Source organism: Chelonia mydas, chromosome 3 (assembly GCF_015237465.2).
Source record: "Chelonia mydas isolate rCheMyd1 chromosome 3, rCheMyd1.pri.v2, whole genome shotgun sequence".
Taxonomy (NCBI): Eukaryota; Metazoa; Chordata; order Testudines; family Cheloniidae; genus Chelonia; species Chelonia mydas.
The window spans coordinates 115,163,396-115,184,899 of NC_057851.1; the positions used below are offsets into that span (position 1 = coordinate 115,163,396).

General features: G+C 42.0%; 1 protein-coding gene across 28 annotated transcripts in view; it reads left to right on the forward strand.

Annotated features, from left to right (window-relative positions):
- Positions 1 to 21,504, forward strand: part of ARID1B (AT-rich interaction domain 1B) — a 398,263-nt gene that overhangs the window by 252,372 nt on the left and 124,387 nt on the right. For all 28 annotated transcript variants that reach the window (XM_037895036.2, XM_037895046.2, XM_037895048.2 and 25 more), the window contains one exon: positions 18,529 to 18,772. In XM_037895036.2, coding sequence (XP_037750964.1) covers positions 18,529 to 18,772 — 244 coding nt within the window. The remainder of the gene's footprint in view (positions 1 to 18,528; positions 18,773 to 21,504) is intronic.

Below are 21,504 nucleotides of genomic sequence, written 5' to 3' on the forward strand. Positions count from 1 at the left end.
CTAATTGGGATCAAGGAGCACATGCAAACTTTGAAGCTCTCGTACAGAGGTTCAGTGAACACCCTCTGTGATGGGACAGACATAATTTCTGTTATAACTCTGAATATTTCCGCCAGGCTGCTGCCATCATTTTGTTTGGCTAAAATGTGGTTGGGAAGAGCACACTATGCAGTTTTAAAGGTGGTCTTTTTGTGACCATTGCCTTTTTTGATTTTTTTGTAAAGGTTTAAGTGATTAAAGGAAGCGTCACAACACATCCCTTCTGTTAGTCTAATCATGATGCTGTTTAAAATCTGAGTCCTCGGACATTTGTATAGGATTTCAGAAATCATTTAAAACTTGCATGGGAATGTCAAAGGCTTATGAATTTTACACAAATTCACTGTAAGCATGTTATATCAAAGTACCAAATTGTCCTTGTAGCTAAATGATTTTATACATTATATCATATCCCAGATAGTCCTGAAGAAATGAATATTTGTTATATGGAGACATGTTTCAGGATTCTGGTTGATTAAGGTAGGTGGCATTATTTGCCATTTGCGAGAAGAGATCTGAAAGTTTATTTTCTGCTGTTTGTTATTATTGTGTTTGATTTCACACTCGCTCTTTCTCCAGTTTACTTAATAATGAAAGGTTGGGAGGGTCTGAATGAGCAGCTTTTGAACCATAATACTTTGACTTTGCTGTTAGTGCCTCATAAACTCCTTTTAACATCAGAAAGTAGGTGTGTGTGTGTGTGTGTGCGTGTATGTGTGTTTGTGTTTGAAGCAGAGCGTAATTAAAACTATCTCAGCCCTTGATTGTTTGCACTTTGATTATCAGTCTTTCAACTGCACACTCAATTGGGATCACACGCTGGAGTCACAAAAATGAAGAAAAACAAAGAGGGGGAAATCTTGCATGAAGATGAAAGCAGAAACGTTAATTGATGGTAGCCATTCGTTTAAGATTTAGGGTTGATTCTTCTGTGACTATCAAGAAAGAATTTTGAACCCTGCACTGGTGTTGCAGCCGCCATCTATCCCTTGCCCCTCTCTAGCACTCAGTGTATAAAGAGAATGGCATTATGCTAATTATCTTTGTGTTTATATAGTTCTCTGATACATTTTTGCTTATTCAGTTTCCTGGAAAACTGTCCACTTCCTGTTAGTTTTCTGGCATATTTTTCCATCTAATGTCTCTGTATAAATCAAGAGTTGAAGATGACAACTTTTAAAAAACCCAAAACAAAAGGTGGGCCCATATCATGCCTTCTGATTCAGTTCATATTGAAATCAGTGATGTTTGTATCTGTGTATTTACATTGCAAGATTAGTCCACATTCTTTCTTAACATACTCCATTCACTCTTGCCAAATTCACCTCTCTAGTAAACAACCATGGCATGTTTACTGGCGTTCACCCTGAATCTGACCTGTCTCCTTAACGTGGCCATGACTGACAACCCAATGGTATGGTTGAGCAAATCATTGGAGCTGCTATCACTGTAAGGTATTCAGTGAATGTGTTGGGTTGTTGACTTATTTTATCAAATTGTAGAATAAGTGACACCGCATACTTGAGCAATACTAAAAGGAGATCAGTAATATGATCCCATAGCAATAGATAGGCAGACTGTGAAGAGCTACAAAGGCATCTCACAAAACTGGATGACTGAGTGACAAAATGGCCAGTGAAATTCAGCATTGATAAGTGCAAAGTAATGCACATTGCAAAACATAATCCCAACTATACATACAAAATGATGGGTTCTAAATTAGCTGTTACCACTCAAGAAAGAGATCTTTGAGTCACTGTGGATAGTTCTCTGAAAACATCTGCTCAATGTGCAGCAGCACTGAAAAAAAGCGAACAGAACATTAAGAACCATTAGGAAAAGGATAGTTAATAAAACAGAAAATATCATAATGCAACTATATAAATCTATGCTACGCCCACACCTTGAATACTGAATGCAGTTCTGGTCACCCCATCTCAAAAAAGATATACTAGAAATGGAAAAGGTACAGAGAGGGGAAAGAAAATGATTGGGTGTATGGAACAGCTTCCATATGAGGAGAGATTAAGAAGGCTGGTACTGTTCAGCTTAGATATACATATGATATGATAGAGCTCTATAAAATCATGAATGGTGTGGAGAAAGTGAATAGAGGAGTGTTATTTACCCCTTTACATAACACAAGAATGAAGGGTCACCTGATAAAATTAATAGGCAGCAGGTTTAAAACAAACAAAAGGAAGTACTTCTTCACACAATGTACAGTCAACTTGTGGAACTTGTTGCCAGGGGATGTTGTGAAGGCAGGAAGTATAACTGGGTTCAAAAAAGATTTAGATAAGTTCATGGGGATAGGTCCATCAATGGCTATTTGCCAAGATGGTCAGGAATGCAACCCCTTGCTCCAAGTATCCCTAAACCTCCAACTGTCAGAAGCTGGGATTGGATGACAGGAGATAGATCACTCAAAATTGCCTTGTTCTTTTCATTCTCTTTGAAGCATCTGACACTGACACCTGTCAGAGATAGGATACTGGGCTGACCCAATATGGCCATTCTTATGTTCTTATTTTATTACATGGTTTTGTGATGCCAAGTTCCATGTACCCATGAGGTAGAAATGAAAGCAGAAAAGAATAGCTTGGAGTGACCAGTGGCTGCTTGATCCTTCCATGGGCATCTGACCTAAAAGTTTACTGCAAGAGGGAGGCAAGATGATGCTTAGAAGATAATTGCATTAGGGGTTGAGAAGATTCATATTTCCCCACCCACTCAGCCCCTCTGCTGTGTGGCCCTTGTGGATTGGTCTGCTTCTTCCTTGGGGAAGAATTGACCAGCATGGACTAGAGAGATGGCTGCTATCCCAACTGGCTGCAAAGAAGGCTGCTCTTGAATTTCTTATACCCACCATTGTTCTTGGGAAGTTTGTGAAGTCCTCCTTCGTTTCTTAAACAGGGCTCTCTCCCCAGATCCTGAATTTCTTACCAAAACACTTCAAAGAGAATAAGTCCTTCTCCCATATACCTGCATTGTGCAAAGTTACCTTCCCCTCTCTTTGGAGTTCTCAGAAGATATGGATGATTCTTTCCCTCTGAAAAGTCTTTTCTTGTCTTGGGGCAGCTGATGAGCTCTCAGAAAAACTTCTGAAATGTTGAATGTCCACAGTGGTTTTAGAAAATCAAATCAGCGGCACTGCTATGGGTACCCGCATGGCCCCACAGTATGCCAACATTTTTATGGCTGACTTAGAACAATGCTTCCTCAGCTCTCGTCCCCTAATGCTCCTACTCTACTTGCGCTACGTTGATGACATCTTCATCATCTGGACCCAGGGAAAAGAAGGCTTTGAGGAATTCCACCATGATTTCAACAGTTTCCATCCCACCATCAACCTCAGCCTGGACCAGTCCACACAAGAGATCCACTTCCTGGACAATATGGTGCTAATAAGCGATGGTCACATAAACACCACCCTATACCGGAAACCTCCTAACCGCTATTCCTACCTGCATGCCTCCAGCTTTCACCCAGATCACACCACACGATCCATTGTCTAGAGCCAACTCTACGGTACACCACATTTGCTCCAACCCCTCAGACAGAGACAAACACCTACAAGATCTCTATCAAGCATTCTTACAACTACAATACCCACCTGCTGAAGTGAAGAAACCGATTGACAGAGCCAGAAGAGTACCCAGAAGTCACCTACTACAGGACAGGCCCAACCAAGAAAATAACAGAACGCCACTAGCCATCACCTTCAGCCCCCAACTAAAACCTCTCCAACACATCATCAAGGATCTGCAACCTATCCTGAAGGACAACCCATCACTCTCACAGATCTGGGGAGACAGGCCAGTCCTTGCCTACAGACGGCCCCCCAACCTGAAGCAAATACTCACCAGCAACCACACAACACAGAACCACTAACCCAGGAACCTATCCTTGCAACAAAGCCCGTTGCCAACTGTGTCCATATATCTATTCAGGGGACACCATCATAGGGCCTAATCACATCAGCCACACTATCCGAGGCTCGTTCACCTGCACATCCACCAATGTGGTATATGCCATCATGTGCCAGCAATGCCCCTCTGCCATGTACATTGGTCAAACTGGACAGTCTCTACGTAAAAGAATCAATAGACACAAATCAGACGTCAAGAATTATAACATTCAAAAACCGGTCGGAGAACACTTTAATCTCTCTGGTCACTCGATTAGAGACCTAAAAGTGGCAATACTTCAACAGAAAAACTTCAAAAACAGACTCCAATGAGAGACTGCTGAATTGGAATTAATTTGCAAACTGGATATAATTAACTTAGGCTTGAATAGAGACTGGGAGTGGATGGGTCATTACACAAAGTAAAACTATTTCCCCATGTTTGTCCCCCTCCCCCCCCCCCGCCACTGTTCCTCACACGTTCTTGTCAACTGCTGGAAATGGCCCACCTTGATTATCGCTACAAAAGGTTTTCTCTCCCCCCACCCCCCTCTCCTGCTGGTATTAGCTCATCTTAAGTGATCGCTCTCCTTACAGTGTATATGGTAACACCCATTGTTTCATGTTCTCTGTGTATATAAATCTCCCCACTGTATTTTCCACTGAATGCATCCGATGGAGTGAGCTGTAGCTCACGAAAGCTTATGCTCAAATAAATTGGTTAGTCTCTAAGGTGCCACAAGTCCTCCTTTTCTTTTTGCGAATACAGACTAACACGGCTGCTACTCTGAAACCAGAAAAAATGAAGCAAAGCTTTTGACACGGTCTCCCACAGTATTCTTGCCAGCAAGTTAAAGAAAAATGGGCTGGATGAATGGACTATAAGGTGGATAGAAAGTTGGCTAGATTGTCGGGCTCAACGGGTAGTGATCAATGGCTCCATGTCTAGTTGGCAGCGAGTATCAAGTGGAGTGTCCCAAGGGTCGGTCCTGGGGCCGGTTTTGTTCAATATCTTCATAAATGATCTGGAGGATGGTGTGGATTGCACCCTCAGCAAGTTGCAGATGACACTAAACTGGGAGGAGAGGTAGATACCGTAGAGGGTAGGGATAGGATACAGAGGGCCCTAGACAAAGTAGAGGATTGGGCCAAAAGAAATCTGATGAGGTTCAACAAGGACAAGTGCAGAGTCCCCATGCACCGCTACAGACTAGGGACCGAATGGCTCAGCAGCAGTTCTGCAGAAAAGGACCTAGGGGTTACAGTGGACGAGAAGCTGGATATGAGTCAACAGTGTGCCCTTGTTGCCAAGAAGGCCAATGGCATTTTGGGATATATACGTAGGGGCATTGCCAGCAGATCGAGGGACGTGATCGTTCCCCTCTATTCGACATTGGGGAGGCCTCATCTGGAGTACTGTGTCCAGTTTTGGGCCCCACACTACAAGAAGGATGTGGAAAAATTGGAAAGAGTCCAGCGGAGGGCAACAAAAATGATTAGGGGACTGGAACACATGACTTATGAGGAGAGGCTGAGGGAACTGGGATTGTTTAGTCTGCGGAAGAGAAGAATGAGGGGGGATTTGATAGCTGCTTTCAACTACCTGAAAAGGGGTTCCAAAGAGGATAGATCTAGATTGTTCTCAGTGGTAGCTGATGACAGAAAGAGGAGTAATGGTCTCAAGTTGCAGTGGGGGAGGTTTAGGTTGGATATTAGGAAAAACGTTTTCACTAGGAGGGTGGTGAAACACTGGAATGCGTTACCTAGGGAGGTGGTAGAATCTCCTTCCTTGGAAGTTTTTAAGGTCATGCTTGACAAAGCCCTGGCTGGGATGATTTAGTTGGGGATTGGTCCTGCTTTGAGCAGGGGGTTGGACTAGATGACCTCCTGAGGTCCCTTCCAACCCTGATATTCTATGATTCTATGATGTGATGCTAAGCTTGTCTTTAATGGAAGGTATTTTATATATTGTAAATGGTCTGTGTTTGTGGAGAGAGAACAACTCTGAGAGAACTGAATGAAAAATAGTGTCAAAACAACTAAGTTTTAGTAGATTGCTCCTGTACAAATACAACTTTTCTGTCTTCCCAGTGGATTTAGGGCAATTTGTTTTTTAAAGAATGCTGGTAATTTATTTGCTGTTGCTACAGGACTTGCTGGGTGAGAATATTTCATTGCTGGAATACTAAAGAAACAAATGGCTCCTAAGGGTTTGTGGCTTTTTGTTTAAATTTTTATTTTCAGAATTTTTACGTGCTAAGCATTCCATTTTGGAGATAAACAGGAAAGTTTGTACCTTGAGAGATGTTGTATTGTTTTTCTGCTCTAAAGATTTATTGTTTACTTTCAGTATCAAAAAGTGCAGCTGGAAGACAAGCCCTAAATTGTACCAGTTTACAGTTCTTGTTAGACTTTATCAATTTGCTTTGAGAGCAGTGGGTCATTAGTATTTATCATTTCATAAAGCTGATGTTTGTAAAATATCAACTTTTTTCATGCTATTGGGAGGGTTTCTTGATGCTCCTGGAGACTTCAGGAGGTCCCTTCCCATTAACTATCAGAGAATTATGGATCACATTCTGAGTGGTACTGAATACCATCACTGAGGTGTACAGTTGGCCATATTTCCATGTGGTTTTTTGAAACTATAATGTAATTTTAGTAGATTTGATTGTCATAAAGCTCTCTTCCCTGTCAGTCTGTTGCCAACACAACCATATAGGACTACCTTCTTGACCACTGAAAATGGTTGAAATTACAAAATCATTACATTCATTCCCGCAGCCTCTTGTTTTTCCCAGCTTGTGGCTAGTGGACTAGATAATGGTGTATCAGATTCCATTTGGGTTGTTATGAAATTGGTCAGTTTTTTCATCTCTAAATTTGCAGAATTCACAGATATGCACAGCAGTAACATCTTACCCCATTTTTAAAAATGTAGAAAAAGAACAGCCTGTCAACATGTATTTCAAATACTGTAGTCCTTATGACACTGAGGAATTTGCTAAGACTAAATCCTAGGAAATAAATGACTCCTTTAAATCATAAAATCTAGAGGATTGAGCAGCTATGGTTCAGCTTTATCTACAAATAGGAATTACAGTGAACTTACTACTGCAGACTTTTTTTCCTGGTCACCTAAATATACTGAACCAGGATTATTAAAAATAGTTATAAAATAAAAGACATCTTAAAAACACAGAAACTTTGCACAATAATCAGGTGTATTATTGAAGGCTTCTTTTCCTTTGAAAAATCAGGAATTGGCCACTGCTGTAGGCAGGATGGGCTAGTGCAGGGGTCAGCAACATTTGAGAAGTGGCGTGCCAAGTCTTCATTAATTTAAGGTTTCACATGCCAGTAATAAATTTTATATTTACAGGGGTCCCCCGATGGAACCCCAGACTGGTAGCGGGCTGAACGGTGCTGGCAGCCGGAACCCCGGCTGGCAGGGGCCGGCGGCCGGAACCCCAGACCAGCAGCACGGGCATCAGATGGAACCCCAGACGGGCAGCGCGCTGAGCCGCTCAGCCCGCTGCCAGTCTAGGGTTCCGTCTGCCAGCCGGGGTCCCGGCCGCTGGCCCCGCTCAGCCTGCTGCTGACCCGGGGTTCCGTCCATCCAGGCTCTCAGCAGGCTGAGTGGGGCTGGCGGCTGGGACCCTGGCTGCAGCAGAGTGCCACTAAAAATCAGCTCACGTGCCGCCTTTGGCACGCGTGCCACCTGTTGCCAACCCCTGGGCTAGTGAAATCTTATTTCCCTAAATAACCAAAATGTGGCCTCAATGCATGTGGGCTTTCCGTAGGGCTGTGCAGAGTACTGTTGGTGTCATTAGGACTCCACACAGGCGGTCTACCTATGTGGATCAGATTGCAGGTTCAGGACCCATAGTTTGGAAACTAATATGTATACTAGTTTTGTTCAGACTTTGCATTTGATCAGTTTAGAATCCCTTTATGTTTACTGCCTGGAAATGTTCCCATCAGGTGGAAACCTTGGATAAAATCCTGGCTCCATTGAAGTCAATGGCAAACCTCATATGGACTTCAATGGTACCAGAGTAACAACCGTGTTAGTCTGTATTCGCAAAAAGAAAAGGAGTACTAGTGGCACCTTAGAGACTAACCAATTTATTTGAGCATGAGCTTTCGTGAGCTACAGCTCACTTCATCGAATGAAGTGAGCTGTAGCTCACGAAAGCTCATGCTCAAATAAATTGGTTAGTCTCTAAGGTGCCACAACTACTCCTTTTCTTTTTTCAATGGTACCATGATTTTACCCTTAGTAAAGGGAATCCTTCCTGTTAAAATGGAAGCTGAATCCTGTGCAGGTACTTAGACTTCGCATAGGTTATAGTCACTGCTGACATCAAAGACTGGGGATTATCAATTCTAAACAAAAACAAGTCATAGCATTGATTTTTTATTTTATTTATTTATTTATTTATTTTAAGAATTTGCTCACGCATGTTCCTGATTGCTGAAATTAACACTGGACTTTAGGGGGGGGAATGATTCTGCGTTTTTTGGAATCTGTTCAGCATAACTTTTCAAAAATAGTATTTGACCCTACAAGAACAAAGCAGGATGTCTGAGAGCACAGTTCAGTATTTGGGGTAGTTTAGGACAGTGGTTCTCAACCAGGGGCACATGTACACCTGGGGGTACATAGAGGTCTTCCGGGGATACATCAACTCAATATTTGACTAGTTTTACAACAGGCTACATATAAAGTACTAGCGAAGTCAGTACAAACTAAAATTTCATATTGACACTGACTTGTTTATACTGCTCTATATACTGTATGCTGAAATGTAAGCACAATATTTATATTCCAATTGATTTATTGTATAATTCTATAGTAAAAATGAGATGTAAGCAATTTTTCAGTAATAGTGTGCTGACACACTTTTGTATTTTTATGTCTGATTTTGTAAGCAAGTAGTTTTTAAGTGAGGTGAAACTTGTGGAATGCAAGACAAATCAGACTCCTGAAAGGGATACGGTACTGTACTCTGGAAAGGTTGAGAGTCACTGGTTTAGGAAACCCCTGAGGTTTATAGACTGAAGGAAATGGGTTTCCCTAGCAAATGGTCCACATTTCACACCACTTTGTTTACTGTCACTAAAATTAGTGCAAGAAGCTAAAATTTTGCACAAAGCGAGCTACTTTGGTTTAGAAGCTTTCATGAATAGCTTAGTGTGTACAGGTACAGTTTTGACAGTAAAAATGAGAATGAATGTGTAATAAGTGGAATGAAATGAAACTGTCTGGAATACCATGACTAACCATATGTGAAGAGTGTCTTTAACCAAACATTAATTTAGCAAAGCTCAGGTTTGTCCTGCACACGAATTTAGCATAGAACAGATTCCCTGTCACGGTAGAATTTTCTGAGACAGAAAGTTGGTGAATCAGGCTTGCTACCAGAGACCTAGGGCTTTCCCAAAGAAAGTATTTGTAATGGAAGTGATCGTGGTTGCTTTGCCTCAAATGAACCTTGAATTAACAACATTTGTAGAAGGTTCCTTGTCTTTTGGCCATGAGTGTGTTACTTGGGCAAGGAGCCACCCTGATAATGTTGAAAGCCACTTGTACAAAGAGATTATAACAGCCTCACTTTTAAAGAAGTAGGTTGGCTGATTTTGTTTCTCCAGTTATGGTGAGTGGGGAGGTACGGGTGGGAAGTATTCTGTGTGACTTGTCAGATAAGATTTTAAGGGATGCACATTTTTGACGTAGTTGGATAAGGATTACAACATATATAGTTAGGATAGAAGATAACTGCTCGGGTAGCCAGGATTAGTACATGAAAGATTTTTCCTCACGTTCTCCATCATTCCTGTGCCTGTGTATTTTTCCAGTTGCACAGGAAATCTGAGGCTGTTAGCTCACTTGCTGTCTAGACAATGTGACCAGCGGGGCCTTTGGAAGACTTCTTGAAACACACTATTATAGGCTGCTTTGTGATGAAAAGAGGTCTTACAAATATCTTGAAATTTAAACAGAGCTATTGTGGCGTTTTTCTTTGTGTGTTTGTCAGCCAAATCATTGGCTCAAAGTTAATCTCAGTTACAGAGCATATTGTTCGTAAACCCCTCTAGTTCCAAAACAATAGTGAAGTGTGCATATCTACTTGTGTATGTTATATATGGATCTATATTTACATATATTTTATACACACACACATATATATGTATATATTTATTGTACATAGATAGATATGATTTTACTTTTAAATATGTTGGGGGGGTATATTATGTAGCATTTTATCTTTTATCTTTAATACTACTAGAAGACTGCAAGAAGGCCTGAGTTCATTAACTGCGGCTTCAGTCTCAGACCAGCCTGAGCCCAAAAATCTACCCTGCAATTTTACAGCCTCATAGCCTGAGCCCGAGTCAGCTGACAGGTGTTTAATTGCAGTATAGACATACCTTATGTGATGTGTTTTCACTGTTGAGCTGAGAATGTCCTAATGCTGTCAAACTAATTGTGTTCAGAATGTTGCTTGCTTCCAGGATCATCATCAAGTTATTGCATTCTCATTTTTGTTGTTGGGTTTTTATATTTTTCGGCTCTAAGAATATTCCTTGAGTGAGAAGGATTATTACATATGTGTTTTGTTGTTTCCCCTGTTCTTCACTGATGAGTAACATTAAGTTTCCTGGCTCCGAATGAGTAGTTTATTTCCTACACCTTTCCCTGCTCGCTGTGTTACAATTGTGGATCAGAATCAAGAATGGTTTTCCTGTCAAAGTCTGATAAGATCGTACCACCAGGAAAACATGTCATAATCCTAAACACAATGTGATCCTGTTCATTACAACTCTTGTACTTGTCACATGGACAAGAATAAAGGTGGTATATAGGTGGAAGGTGAAGGGAAAAGGGAAGATAGTTTTACCTAAGAGGTATAAATCCTGCACAGGGACACCTAGGTTTCTAATCAAGTTTTATTTAGAAACTAGCTTTGAGAACTGGTTGGGATGTCCTGAATAATACTGATACAGACATAGATAATATAGCATTTTGGTATGATTTGGTAGCAGAAGATATACCAAATTGTATTTCATCCTTTATTTTTCTTTAGACCTGGCACCACATTCTAAAACTAAAGTAAACTGTAGATAACACTAATAAGATTATGCTACAAGAATCAAATCTGTGTAGCAAAAGATTTTTGGCAAGAGTAGGTTTGTTGTGTTTTATTCCAGGAAATCAGAGCCTTACAGATGAAGTCTCTGAAAAAGAGGTAGAATTTAAGGCATGCCTTGGGGTATGGGGACCTCAGCCCCTTAAAAGAATCCCTGCAATTACCTAACCTGCCAGCTTTCCAACAAGATAAATGGAACCACTGTAGCTTGAAGGTGCCTTGGTTTGAATGAGATGCAGTAAGGTCTCTCTGTTCTTTACAGGCATCGTAGATCTGATAGTACTTATAAAAGAATAGAGTTGGTGCCCTGCTGACTAAATTGTCCTCTAGAGAAGTATTAGTTACAGAGCTTCTTTGTTAACTAGGCTGCATGCTTAAACCACTGTGGTAACTCTTATTAACAGGTTTTTAAATAGCTTTGCATATGGATAAGTTAAGCGGATGTGTGTGTGTGTGTGTGTGTGTGTGTAAGTAAGTGTATTTATATAATTTACATATAAAACTGTATGTGCACACATAGTGTGTATATAAATGCCTGTATTGTGGAAATTGCATATTACTTTATTACTGTTCTGTTACTTGGACGAACAGCAAACATTAAAATGCTGCTGACATGAGAACAATAAGAAGACTTCTGCTCTTACGGTCTGTATGCATCCGAAGAAGTGAGCTGTAGCTCACGAAAGCTTATGCTCTAATAAATTTGTTAGTCTCTAAGGTGCCACAAGTACTCCTTTTCTTTTTACGGATACAGACTAACACGGCTGCTACTCTGAAACCTGTCTGGATATTGCATGCATTCTCTTCTCTATATAATTTCCTTATGTACCTTTTTTTTTTTTTTTATAACAAGGCTTTACCTATTCTTGCATTGCATGTAATGGGGGCGGGGGCTGGAGGCGGTCACAAGGTACATATGTATATATATTTCTCTAAAAAAGCAATTATCAAATTAAAAGAAAAAAAATCACAGACAACTCAATGGCAAGTTAATGAAGTATGGATGGCTGACTTGTGTTTCCTCTTTGCCTGTAACCTGGAGAGCTCTGTGGATAATGTAAGTCTATTCACTCTTGTGAGAAAGCTTACATGTTTATCTGTTTTCTTGCTTGGCAAGACACACTGTTGCTATGATAACATCCCCTGACAGTGTGGCTAAATGAATTGCGAGGTGTGCATGTACAATATCCAGCCCTGTAAGGAACTCCTGCAGTTTGTTCAGTGTGTGGATCATGATGTACGGGAGGCGGGTCAGTCGCATCAGGCTGAAGTAGTGTGCAGTGCAGTTGAAACCTGTCTGTTGTTTGCACGCTCTCTCTCTGGACATAGTTTAGCTCTTTAAGCAAAGTGGCATCACGTGAGAGCCCCTCCCCACCTTTTGCTTTTATGAATGAGCTGCATCAGGTTTGTGAGGAAATCCCTTGAAGGCATGCACTTGAGGAACTGCCTGGGACTTGTCACTCACTCCTCCCCCGTGGGGGATTAAGAGAATGAAAAGTCGTAATGCGACCTGATGGAAAAAATGAACTTCACTCGTGTCCCCCGCCTTCTCCCCCCCCGGCCCTCCCCCCCCAGCAAGCCAAAGATAAATGGTGATATTACGGTGAACTCTCAAGTTTTGTCTTGATCCCTGAACTACAAATCATTTTATCATGCACAGTATTACCGTTTAATGCATTTTTTTTTTCAAATTCCTCTTGGCTTCATGAAACAAGTGATCTTCGGCCCAAAAAATGTTATCGAGTTTGAGCTGTTGTCTGGGCGAAATGGCCTCTAAACACAGAGTTGTGTATGTGTATATCTTGTACCCCTTGGGTACACAGGATCTGTATTCTTTGTGAACTGCTTCTGTTCTGCTAGATTCTGTTTTCAGTTTTTATTATGTGTTTTTCAGCAGCATTTGTTTTATCAGCAGTTTCTGCTACATTTGTTACACATTACGACAGTAATCATTTGCTTCTGTTTAAGGGTGAGCTATATTATGCATGGAAAAGCAGTAATTACTTACCTATTTGTCAAATATATTCCCGTTTAAAAATCTCTATAATTATTCTATACTGTATGAAATACCTTCATTACTTGCTTACACTTTGTACAGACATTAATAGTTTTTAGAACAGACAGAACAAAAACAGTTTATTGCCAATTACACTATTATACTGCTATTTTCAGGGGGTTGCAACTTTACTATAAAAATCAGTGCAGTGTTGACATACAGGGTCAGATGATGAATATGGATTCCCATTTTTACATGCACAATGAACTACATGTACAGTTTTGGGCTCAGAGGAAAAAGCATTAATATCACAGGTGCAAAGTTGTGCCCACAGAAACTGAGATCTTATTTGGATTGGAAAGAAGGTCCACAAAGTGTTATGTTGGGGGGCTAATTTGGAGTAAAAATGGAGGGTCAGGCACAGACAGTAGTCCTCGTTATGCTCAAGGAAGAGTGGAGTCCATCTTGGGTGTTTTCTGTACTGGTTGAGTTTTAAGATGCTTATTTTGCACTTAAACTCATGCAACTTGGAAGTGAATTGTAGTTTTCAAAAAATTCTAGTTTTTTTAGGGGGTGAGTCTTTTGTAAGGGGGCCAGTAGGTGATGGCAGATTTGTTACATTTAAGGATACTCCTTTGCAATCTGTCCCAAAGTATTGAAAATTCAACAAAAATATTATTGAGATGTTCTTCCTTTGCTCATCAAAAATTTGGCTGATGTTTGTACATGAATAATTTGTCCCTTTGTCAGCTCTCCCCCAGACGGAGCAAGATTCTCCACACCTTACTCATGTGACTAATCATGTTGGCTTCAGTGGAACTACTCATGTGAGTAAGATTAGAACCATGTGAGCAAGATTGGAACCAAATGGGTAAATGGTCTGTCATACTAGTTACTTAATCTGTTGAAGACTTTGAGGTCATGAGAGGACATATAGGAGTTTGACCTATTTTGTGTGTGAAATAGCAATCTTGTATTTTCACCTTACTTAGCTAATAGAAGTATCAGCTTGCCTCCTAATTTATACCTTACAACCTGAAAGTATTTGTCATTGTGTAAAAAATCCACAACATTTTGCAATATTTGGGTTTTCTCAGTGTCTGTTAAGTATGAATGCTTACACAAGGGCTTCCTCCAACAGAAGGTTACTGGACTTTGGGAGCTCCCACTTCTATTGAAAAATTATGGGATACATCTCTACCTTGTTGCAACATTTCTAGTTGTTTGACATTTATTAAAGTCCAATCCTGAAGAACCAAGTAATTCCATAGGGCTTGAGCTTCAGTCAAAAGTTAAATTGGTATCTTAAGTACAAGTGATCATGACTTGATCAATTTATAATGTGCAAACAGAGTAAAGTCCAGGCCAGTGATATATATACCTGATGCTGTAAAAGGACCAATTTCACAGAGCTGAATACATTTATGAGCTATATTAGGTAGGAGGAAGAATTTAATCAGAAAAATGTTAAATATAATTGGGAATTGTTTACAAACACTTTACTAGATGCCCAAAAAAACCCACAATTGAGCAAGAAGGTTGTATTGGTTAAAAAACTGACCTGGGCAAAAGGGGGAAGTAAAGACAGCTATAAAAAGTTATATATATAGAAGAAAGGGGAAGTTAATAGTAATGAATATAAATCAGAAGCTAGAAACTGTAGACAATTTATAAGGGAAGCAAAAGGACACAAGGATAAATCTAGGGCTAGCAGAGTTAAGGACAGTAAGGAGTTTTTTAAGAATATTAGATACAAAAAGAATCCTAACAGTGTGTGGCAGAGCTCCGACCTTGTCTCTGTGGGTCCCGCGCTTCCAGGCGGTTTATGCTAGCTTCAGAGGCTCACTGCAACCCTCCACGTAGCCCTTCTCTCTCTAGGGCCAGGGATACAGTCTACTGAGCCCTTTTCATCATAAGCCAGCAAGGAGGTTGGTGAGAGAATTCCCACAGTCTCTGTTGCTCCTACAGTCTTATACCAAAACAGTTTAGCCTCCCGTCCTGACTGGAGTTTGTTTTCCCCTCCCAGGAGGTGTTTCTGTAGTGGCAGGTTGGCGGGGGGGGGACACGCAGGCCTGCCCTCTACTCCGGGTTCTGGCCCAGGGATCCTAATGGTAGTAGCTGTTGGCAGTCAATCTTTCACTGCCAGAGTTGCTACATTTCCCTGGGCCACTTCCCCACAGCTCTCCTACTTCTCCCTTACCTATGACTTGAGGGTGTCTTCATTAACTAGCCCTTCAGCCACACTTCCTCTCCTCCAGCTCTCCTCTGCCTGACTGGAGTGAGCCCTTTTAGAGTATCAGAGGGGCCTTAATTAGAGTCAGGTGATCACATTAGCTTAGTGGCCTCACCTGACTCTTTGCAGGTTAATTGGAGTCAGGTGTTCTTATTAGCCTGAAACAGCCCCTGCTCTCGTCAGCCAGGGAACAGAAAACTGTTAATCCAGTGGCCAGTATATCTGCCTTCTGCTACTCTGCTGTACCCAATTGGCCTGGGTCTATCACAAGTGGTATTGGTCAATTACTAGCTGGAAATGGTAGAATTATCAATAATAATGCAGAAAAGGCAGAAGTGGTCAATAAATATTTCTGTTCTGTATTGAGAGGGGAATATTATGTAGTCATATCATATGATAAGTCTTTGTATTCCACTAATATCTCAGGAGAATGTCAAACAGCAGCTACTACAGTTAGACATTTTAAAATCAGCAGCTCCAGATAGATGCATCCAAGAGTTCTAAAAGAGATGGATGAGGAGCTTGCTATTTCTTGGAACACTGTGGAAGTTTCAGAAGACTGGAAGAAAGCTAATGTTGTGCCAATATTTAAAAAGTGTAAACAGGATAACCAGGTTATTGTAAGTCTGTCAATCTGACACTGATCCCAGGCAAGATAATGGAGTTGCTGATATGGGACTCAATAAAGAATTAAAGGAGGGTAACCTAATTAATGCCAGTCAGTATGGGTTTATGGAATATGGATCCTGTCAAACTAACTTGATTTTTTTTATGAGATTACAAGTTTGGTTGATAAAGGCAATAGTGTTGATTTAATATACTTAGACTTCTGTAAGGCAGTTGACATGATGCCGCACAGCATTTGATTAAAAAATTACAATGATATAAAATTAACGTGGAACACATTAAATGGATTAAAAGCTGGATAACAGATAGGTCTCAAAATGTAATTGTAAACTGGGAATCATCATCGAGTGTATGTGTTTCTGTTGGGGTCCTACAGGGACTGGCTCTTGGTCATACGCTATTTAACATTTTTATCAATGATCTGAAAGAAAGCACAAAATCATCCCTAATAAAGTTGGCAGATGACACAAAAATTGTGGGAGTGGTAAATAACGAAGAGGACAGGTCACTGATACAGAGCAATCTGGATTGCTCAGTAAGCTGGGCACAAGCAAACAATATGTGTTTAAATATGGTCAAATGTAAGTGTGTAGGTCTAGAAACAAAGACTGTAGGCCATACTTGCAGGATTGGGAACTTTTATATCCTGGGAAGCAGTGACTCTGAAAAAGATTTGGGAGTCGTGGTGAATGGTGAGCTGCACCTGGGCTCCCAGCTGTGGCCGAAAGGGCTAACGTGATCTTTGGATGCATAAACAGGGAAATCTGGAGCAGAAGTAGAGAAGTTATTTTGGCATTGATGTGACCTCTGCTAGAGTACTGGGTCCAGTTCTGGTGTCCACAGTTCAAGAAGAATGTTGTTAAACTGAAGAGGGTTCAGAGGAGAGCCACAGGAATGATTAAAGGATTGGAAAACATGACTTATAGTGATAGACTCATGGAGTTCAATCTATTTAGCTTAATAAAGAGAATATTAAAGGTGACTTTATCACAGTCGGTAGGTATCTACATGGGGAACAAATATTTAATAATGGGCTCTTCAGTGAAGTAGAGAACTTTATAACATGATCCAATGGCTGGAAGCTAAAGCTAGATAAATTCAGATGTAAAATAAAATAAAGCATAAATTCCTAATAGTGAGGATAATTAACCATTGGAACAAATTACCAAGGGTTGTGGTGGAGTCTGCATTGCTGGACATTTAGAAATCAAGATTGGATATTTTTCTATACGATACACTCTAGAAATTTGGGGAAGTTCTGTAGTCTGTGTGATACAAGAGATCAGACTAGATAATCCCAGTGGTCCCTTCTGGCCTTGGAATCTAGGAATCGAAACCTTTTGGGGATGTACCCAGCCTTCAGGTGATTGAAATTTTTGGTTAACTAGCATTCAGATAAGCAAGGTTTGACTATATAGGGAACACTTTATGCACCAGTGGCAATGCAGCCATATCTGAAATGAAACACAGCAGTTGTTTAACAGTGTATAGCAGCATCGTATATAGTATTCCCTCTAATTTTTCCCACCCATGTGCGGAATGAATTTTGTTATGTGCACCAATTTGGAAGTGATGAGTGACATGTCACCTTCATATTGGTGCACATAACAAAATTCATGGGGTGGGGCTGAGGGGTTCTGAGTGTGAGAGGGGGCTCAGGGCTGGGGCAGAGGGTTGCGTGCAGGGGGTGAGGGCTCCGGCTGGGAGTGCGGGCTCTGGGGTGGGGTCGGGGATGAGGGGTTTGGGGTGCAGGAGGGTGGGCCAGGGCTATGGTGGGGAGAGAGACTCCCCCCAGCTTTCTCTCCCCACAGCAGCACCTGGACTGGTGGGAAAAGGTCCTCTCCCCACCACGGCAGCTTCAGGGCTGGGGCTGCAGGATAGGCACCCCACCCCCAGCAGGTTCGAGGCGGGGCTGGGTGAGTGGTACACCAACCGCACCTGGGGCCAGGCTGCCCTGCCCCAGCCGTGCCTGGGGCTGGGCTGTGCCATGGCTGGGTCCGGGCCACCCTGGCTGCAGCAGGTCCAGACACCCCAGCCGCGGCAGGTCTGGGCCACAACACAGTTGGGGCTGGGGCAGGGGTGCCACGGCAGGTTGGGGGCCAGGGGAGAGGTGCCCCTCCCCTGGCCGCAGCAGGTCCCCAGCCACGGCAGGTCCCAGGGTAGGTTCCCTGAGCGCCTGCGTGGCACTAAATAGGCTGCTGCAAGGCCGCACAGGTTACAGTGAACTTAGATTATATAGTAGTTAAGAAAAAGAAGTGAAGAATGGCATATCCAGCTAAAACTAGAGGGGGATTTTAGATTGGTAGAATGTAGTTATACAAATTGGAATTTAATCAACAGACCAGAGCAAACTTCCTTTCTATTGCAAAAATTGCAGTTGGATCTTTAATGAGACAAGGGGCCAGGGCCTGTCGTCATCCTTCTACATGAAATAACTTTTTAAAAATACTAATGCTTTCTACCGAAGTGCAGAGAGTTCCTCTCCACCCTTCTAGTTTTCAGGTGCTCTACCTTGGGAGTTAGTTCTTACTGGTACTCTATTTTTTTTCTTCTTCTTCTTCTCTTTCAGGATTTATCCGGCTCCATTGATGACCTGCCCACTGGAACTGAAGCAACACTAAGTTCAGCAGTTAGTGCATCAGGTTCTACAAGCAGCCAGGGAGAGCAGAGTAACCCTGCACAGTCGCCTTTCTCCCCTCATGCCTCCCCACATCTCTCTGGCATCCCAGGCGGTCCATCACCTTCCCCTGTAGGCTCTCCTGTTGGAAGCAACCAATCAAGATCTGGTCCAATTTCTCCTGCAAGTATTCCAGGTAAATTTGTTTTAAAAAATAAAATGAGTAGAAATATGATGTTTTACGTAATTTTAAAAATAATTACTTCTGTGGCTTGGGTATTTGAAATTCATTCATTTTATGGAAATCTTGCATTTGTGTGGCCTTTTGTTATTAAAATACACACTTATCAGAGATGGGTTCAAACCAAAACTTCAGATCAAACACCCCGACCTCCAGATTCTTTGAGTCTTCTGGTCTAGATCCAAAATTGTGCTTGGTATGTGTCATTATAATGGACCAGTCAAAACCTTAGGTCCAAACACTCTCAACTTTAGAGCAGTACTGTTCAGAGCTTTTCCCTTCGGCCAATCCTTGGGTCCATCTGTGAAAAGTCTCACACTTCTTTGAATTGTTCTGGGGCCCTTTTTCATTCTGCTTATGGGTTTTTGTTGTCTTTGTTCCCTGGAGTTATAGAGTACCATAAACCCAGGAAGGGAAAATAATTCATAGGCTGTATTATGAATACATAGTTTGTGACATCAGTGCAAACTAGTAAAGATAGTATTTTCCACCTTACAGCTGGAAGGAACAAGAAATCACTAGGATTCCATCCCACCAGTAATAGTTAAAATGATAGTGAAATGTTTACCATTCATTTTCCAGTGCCACTTGGCATGTGGTACAAGGCGGTTCATGTAGACTAAGACTTTTATAAAGATACCTTAAATTGCCCAGAAGAACAGTTATGTGCATTAATTCTAGACACATTCTAAACTGGTCCCCACCTGTCTAGTATAGCAGTGGTAGGCTGTGGTCATACACTGAATCATGTGCTTTGCAATGAGGGCTCAAATCAAATGGCGTTGCTGGAAGTCCCAAATTTGTTTGAAAGAACCCAGCATTAAAATATGGGAAGTCAGTTCATTTATATTTGGTGGACCTCCAAACAGTCATGTCTAGCTAAGTAAATCAATGTTTTGTCTACCTAATTAATTTTTGACCAGGAAGTGGACATGGTTTTGAACGTCAGCCATCCTGTTCTGTAGAACGATTTGCCATTCCTGGAAGTGCCATCTTTCCAAGGTAGCATTTTTAGGAATGACACAAAAACCAGATAGGCTGCTCCAGGTTGCCGCCTGGCCTAAGCAGCCTCCAAAAACAAGTTTTTCTAACTCTTTTGGTAGATGATGAACTTTTCAGAAATGAACTAGAGCAGCTGCTGTCTTCCTGAATCTACAGACAGCTGCAGTGCCTTTGCTGCTGTTTACACCTTTCCAAGCAACAGCTACAGAATGAAATTAACAAGACTGCAATTCAGAAGCCTTGAATAGCAGTGAAATTGACTGGAATATTGACCATTTCAGTCTTCTGCTGATTGGGAAAACACTGAGAAGCACCAGAGGCAAGTTCTGGAGCTATTCATGGGAAAGGAGAACAGTAGAGACCCTACTCTGCCAGCAGCCAAGTATAAAGTAATGGAGACAATCACTTACTCTTTTTGCAGCTTTCTGGAGGCTGAGAGAAGCAGAGCAGTAGGTACCCACCACTAATAATATTAATTGGGTTCTTCTTTGAGTGATGTTTCTATGGATGCTCCTCTGTAGATGTGGCAGCACCCCCTGTGCCTAGGATCTGAGCTCTTCATCAGCAGTGCTTGTCGGACCACACATGCGCACCTCCCCCGTCTCACGCCAGGAGCGGGACATATATATAGCACTGTACGGTCCAACCGCCCCCCAGTTCCTTCTTAACCGCCTTTCGTCTGGGAGGGAATCCGCAGCAGAGTCCACTTCTCCTTTTGACTGTTAGATATTGCCTTACCTGTTACCTTTCAGTGCAGTTTAGTAGTTATTTCCTCCCTTTTCGTTCTCTCCAGATAAAAAAAACCCCACTTTTATGCCTTTTTACCCTCCCTGTTAGTTTGTCCTTAGATTTTCGTTTTCCCACTTCCTGCCCTTCCAAACTGGGAATTTTTTCCCTTCAACCTTATGCCCGGATCTCCAGGGTTTAAGAGGTGTGTTTCCTCCTGGATCGCCTTCCCAGTAACGGATGGTCAACCACAGTGCATTCGCTGCCTGGGAGAGGGACACATCCCCAAAAAGTGTGCTCACTGCCAGGGCCAGAAAAGACCAGGACATTTGGTTGCGACTTCTCCTTATGGAGAAATCACTGCGTCCAGCATCGGACCCTGGCCCAGACACTTCCCCTCTGCTAGGTTGTCTACCAACCCTCTTTCGCCACACCCCTCTAAAAGAAGATCTTCTGTTTCCCATTCTGTTGAGAAGAAACTGGCTCGTCACCTTCTGAGACATCGCCCACCAGAACACCATCCCCAGTGAAGTCGGTTGCCTCGACATCCTCAGAGAGGAGACGTAGCTCCAGAGCCTGTCTGAGTACCTCCGGTACCACAGCTAAGCAAAGGTCTAAAGACCTTAACTGGGCAGACCTACAGACCGAGACACAAGACCTTGAAGCATAGTGCCAACCGTCCCAATCAGACCAACGTCGGGTATTATGGCACTGATAGCACTATCAGCGCCGATGTCCATTTCAGCACTGAGCAAGTCCTCGGCACCAAGCAAGTCTTCCACTCCGTCTACTGGCTGCTCAGGAGAATACATCTCTCCCTCAGCACCAATACTTGCGCTGGTGCCAATAATGCCCCTCCCTCCGCCCCAAGAGTACAGATACCCCAAGGACCAACTTGTCTCTTATGCGCCTGAGTCACCACTATTCAGACATGACCTCCCTCTACTTCCATCCTTCTC